This window comes from Syzygium oleosum, unplaced genomic scaffold, assembly GCF_021117445.2.
Source record: "Syzygium oleosum isolate NSW1041296 unplaced genomic scaffold, Sole_v2.1 Sole_v2.31, whole genome shotgun sequence".
Classification (NCBI taxonomy): Eukaryota; Viridiplantae; Streptophyta; class Magnoliopsida; order Myrtales; family Myrtaceae; genus Syzygium; species Syzygium oleosum.
In genome coordinates, this window is record NW_026607515.1 from 2,265,472 (window position 1) to 2,270,268 (window position 4,797).

General features: G+C 43.5%; 1 protein-coding gene across 1 annotated transcript; it reads right to left on the bottom strand.

The window, feature by feature from the left end:
* Positions 1-255: 255 nt before the first annotated feature.
* Positions 256-4,323, bottom strand: LOC115683134 (serine/arginine-rich splicing factor RS40). Its single transcript, XM_030607563.2, has 6 exons — positions 4,176-4,323; positions 3,161-3,306; positions 1,728-1,840; positions 1,361-1,596; positions 636-1,211; positions 256-550 (listed from the first exon to the last, which is right to left on the bottom strand). The coding sequence occupies exons 1-6, from the start codon at positions 4,298-4,300 to the stop codon at positions 526-528; spliced, it is 1,221 nt and encodes a 406-aa protein (XP_030463423.2). The 5' UTR covers positions 4,301-4,323; the 3' UTR covers positions 256-525.
* Between the last annotated feature and the right edge of the window lie 474 nt (positions 4,324-4,797).

A 4,797-nucleotide genomic window follows, 5' to 3' on the forward strand; every position in this document is an offset into this window, starting at 1 on the left:
CACACCAAGTTGAATTCTGTTATCAGCATTAACAAAAGAAAAACAAGGTGCTAAAGCGCCCAGGATAGTTTGGTCGGGATCCCGGAAAAATCACACAATACTGACGGGATCCAGATCCCGCTCCTGCTCAAGTATCATAATTATTGGCAGATGAAAATCATGTACCGATCCTTACAAGTAACTGCTAAGTGCATTGCGCCTCATGGCTGTGCAGAATGTGTCCGTGGATGCATGTGCATGGTTTAGATCCACTCATTACGATAATGTGTGCCCCATGGCCATCAATATAAGAGAGATTCGATTCATCAGAATTTGAAAGGACTATTAAATCTCCATGAAATGAAAGGAACTTACAACAATCAACGTCTATCCGCAACAACTACTATGCAGGTCTTAAATTGGATCCCACTAACACTTCAATCCGAAGCAGTCAGCAAAGAAAGAACAAAATTAAAAACTTGAATGCTAATGAAAGACATTGATGTAACTAGGTAAAAGTTCCTTCTTCACTCGCCAGCACAAACTTCAATCCTCTGCTGCAGGTGAATAGCTGAACATGAAAAAAAGGGAAAAATCAGACACGCTTCAACTTTGTCGAAACTTCAGCAAGAACAAAAGTTGAAAATCATACAGACCTGTGGCGCCCCCCTGATGCAGGACTTTCTACACCAACATCACGGGCAGCATCCCCATTACGATCCGTAAGGGGCTCACGACCATTTTCAGGGCTTTCCTCTCCCCTGTCAAGACTCCTGTTGCGGTCGGGACCATTGTTAGGTCCCACTGCTGGTTTTTCATATGGGCTGTGGCTACGGTCACGACCATTACCTCGGCTGACCATCTGCCTCTTATATGGACTTCGGCTGCAGCTGCGGCTGCGGCTGCGGCTACCCCCAGAAAGAGATCTCTCCCTTCGACGAGGACTGCGGCTCGAACCTCGACCGTAGTTTGGGCTTGCTCTCCGTGCCTGACGGTCAATGGGGCTAGATTCACGACCATAATTAGGACTTCCCCTCTCTCTTCGAGAAGGACTAGCACCTTGACCATAATCAGGGCTACCTCTGTCTCTTTTATAAGGACTAGGAGACCGCTTCCTATCATAACCTCTTTCAGGTGACCTGCCACGACCTCTGTCTGGGCTGTACCCATCCTTCTTATCATCATCATCTCGAGCAGCATATTCCACTGATATCACTCGATCCATCAGCTTGCTGCACACGATGAGAAGTAAACCATTTAAGAAAGTGACAAAAAAGCCAAAAATCTGAAACCACTCAAACATCGAACATGATTTTTCTCCTGGAAATGAATCCTACAGTTAGTCCAACTCTACTAAGGAGAAGGGAAAACAAGAACGCACCTCATATTTGTAGCATCCAATGCTTTTGTAGCATCCTCTTGATACTCATACTGGACGAATGCAAAATTCCTTCTAATCCTAACACTGACGATCTTCCCATATGGCTCAAAGTGCCTCTCCAGATCCCTAGTTCTGGTCTGATAAGTATCAAAGTTAATAACGAACAAGGTCTTTGAGGGTCTCATGGTTGTTGAGGATCGCCTTGAACCACTAGGCTTTCTTACGCCACGTTCGTGCTGCATGACGAATCAAACAGTCAGAACAAATGCATGACAAAACCATACGCAAAACTAACAAGACATGCCAAAATCGCCTAGAGGGAAAAAGGCCTAGTGATGCTCGCAACAATCAGCAATTCCAAAAATACCTTGGTCCATTCCACACGAAGCCTGCGTCCCTTTCGACCAAATTCTATCCGGTCCAGTCCACGGATTGCATCCTCAGCATCTCTCTCATCGTCCATGTAGACAAAAGCGAATCCTATCAAACAAGATTAAGGAAATAAGAATTTTTTAATATAAGAGAAGAGGTACGCATAGTTAGATATCCCCTGTGATATCATCCTTGATATCGTGTGCCCGTTACTTCCACCAACAACACAGGACCGCCCCTCAAACCTATCCTGCCAACCTCTTTAATCTATAAACTAACTGACTAATAAGTAAGTAACAGACCTTGTGAGATGGACTAAGTGATGTCAAGGAACAACAACGCAAATGTGGATGTCTCAAATGGGTCAATGTAAATGCGTGCCTTCACCATCTATTCAGCTTCTTCTGCGAGTGGAGTCGGTAATGTTTCGACCTTGAAACATGTCTGAAACTCAAGGCCGGAGGAATGTGATGACATGGTAAAAGCAATGGTATCTGAATAAAGTGTGGGATGGTAGTGCCATTTGCGGATCAGAGTATCTCTTCTTAATAACAAGAAGAGGAAGCTCATTCCAGGCATGAAACAGGATTCTGAAGAGCCATCCATTAGCCGAGAGGTATATGATTATGCCAAGTTAATCCTGCGTCAAAGAAAATATTGAGTATGGGGGTTTACACCGCATAAAATATTCTTTTTTCTTTGAACCCCCATCTAAAACTCAATCACGGAAGATTTCAGAAGGAGATGCACAAGTTGAGTAATCCAGTTAAACAGCTGCAAGCCGGCACAGAAGAGAACTGAATCCTCTTGAGATGGTACTCTTGACTCCAACGAATCACCTCCATGGTAGAGAACACAGGCGCCGTTGTGTTTACTTGGTTCGTATAGGGAAATGTATTTCTGTACACAGCATTCGACCTGAACTATGCAGGTGGGCCAAAGTGCTTCTTAGAATAGAAGATAGCCCAGCAGCTTTGAGTTAAGTTTGTCTTAACCGGTAATATCACCACTTTAAGAAGTTAACCCCTTTCATGATGAACCCTCCAAGATGACAATGTTACGAAAAAATCGTGAACAGAATTTACCCAGCTGCAAATTCAGGCTTAAATGATTCTACTTCTGCCTCCATGATTATCTCTCACCCCAGAGAAAGAAATGGATAAAGTTCCACAGAAAGAATTTTTACCAATGTGATAAAGTAAATAAATCAACGGCATTCAAGAGAAACTACCAAGCCAATTGAAATATGTATTGATAGATGGTGACCTGATTGGAATTGCCACGCATTCATCACAGAAAACATTCAGGCTTGCCAGATTCATCAATTTGATTGAGTGACCAGAAAAGGTGAACAACCACAGAAACAATAAAAGGAAGCAAAAAGAATTGAAGTAGTAGTCATACATGCAGCGGAGACAAGGCACTTACCAGACTTCATATCCACCTTATCGACTTTTCCATATCTGCGGAAAAGTCTTTCCAATTCAGATGGTCTGGCATCATACTCAAAATTCCCACAGAAGATAGGCCTCATTTTTCGCAGAAGCAACTTTTCGCACAGCTCTGCAATTCCTCTATGAAAGAGGAAGAGAAAAAAACCGGTAAGCTCATAAAAAAGAATAAAAGGACACTTTTGTAATACATGCCCAGAAGCAATTTTCTAATGCTCGGTCAGCTCTGATATTTGAAAAGTCTTATGCCTCGGAGAGTAATGCCGGAAAAATGATGTCCTTCCTTGATCTATTCGCAAAAACTGGCAAAACTTCTTGAACAGGACAGGTACACCAAGTTTCAAATGAACTTCTGAAGACTGACGACGGAAAGGAAAACAATGAGAAAAAGGGCAATTTTTTTTAAATGAGAAAACCCGCGTATAAACAAAGTAAGCGAAATCGTGAAAAGATAACTGAGCTCATGAAAAGAAACACACTTGGATGACCCAATTGAAAAAAAATTAGAAGGAACTTCTGGATGCAAATCGCAAGATGCCTGTTCCCAAAAAAGCTAACGTGGAATCAACTTCCCATAAATCCTAAGAGACAGACCCATATCACCACATCCACCATCTAACACACGGGTCAACCCAGGCACGCATCTTACATCAACCCGGCATCGATTCCATCCAGCACACCCACCACGACCAATCAGGGACTACCACGCGCTCGGTCAAGCCAGGCACACCACCAAACCATCCCGCGAATCCCATTTCTCAAATCTAAGACCAGATCGGGGCAAACTACCGAAGCAGATCGAGACCCACCCGATCCGAACCTAAGAGATCGAGGCGCAACGAATTCAACCGCGGCCCTAACCGACCTCGACCAGCTGACGCCGACCAGAAACACGCGACATCGCAGCTCCAGAGAGTCGGGTCGTAGAAACCCGAAGGCTCGAATCAATCGCGCCAAGGTAAAAGAGGAATCGTGGGGGATTTTCGGGGTACCTTTTACGCCTTCTGGGAGGCGGCCGATGCGAGCCTCCTGAAGCTTCTTCCGAAACCCTAACGGAGCAGCTCTCGAAGATGAAGAAGAAGAAGAAGAAGATATTTTCTTCGAACAGCTCTCGCATCGAGACGGAGCGTATCGCTGTAAGTACAGGCAGGAAGGGAATGACGTAGGATGAGACGCTAGAGAAGTCCCTGGGTTTGCTTCTATTTGCAAATTTAGTCCCCTCTTCGCGTAATATTTTGCAATTTAGCCCCTGCGCTTAAGGATGGAATTGGGGTAGGTTAACTAATCGGGTTCTTGTTGGGGTTACCCATAACCCGTCATGGTAATCTTTTAGCAGACGATAGTCTTTTGTTGAATATGTAATAAGCGACACTACTTATTCGAAACTTGTGCATTGAAGATCTCCGATTAGAAATCTACGGAATAACGGAATATAATATTGAAAGAATTTGAGGTCGATGAATGTTAAAAATCTAAGATCTCACTATAGCTAGGGAGATAGATATGAAATCGGGGTTGTCGTTGAAAAAAATCATATTATACTAAATTTTGTTCTTATTCACACATTCTATAAGTAATAGTTGAGATTTGTGTGGTTTGTGGTAAAAGAGAGGA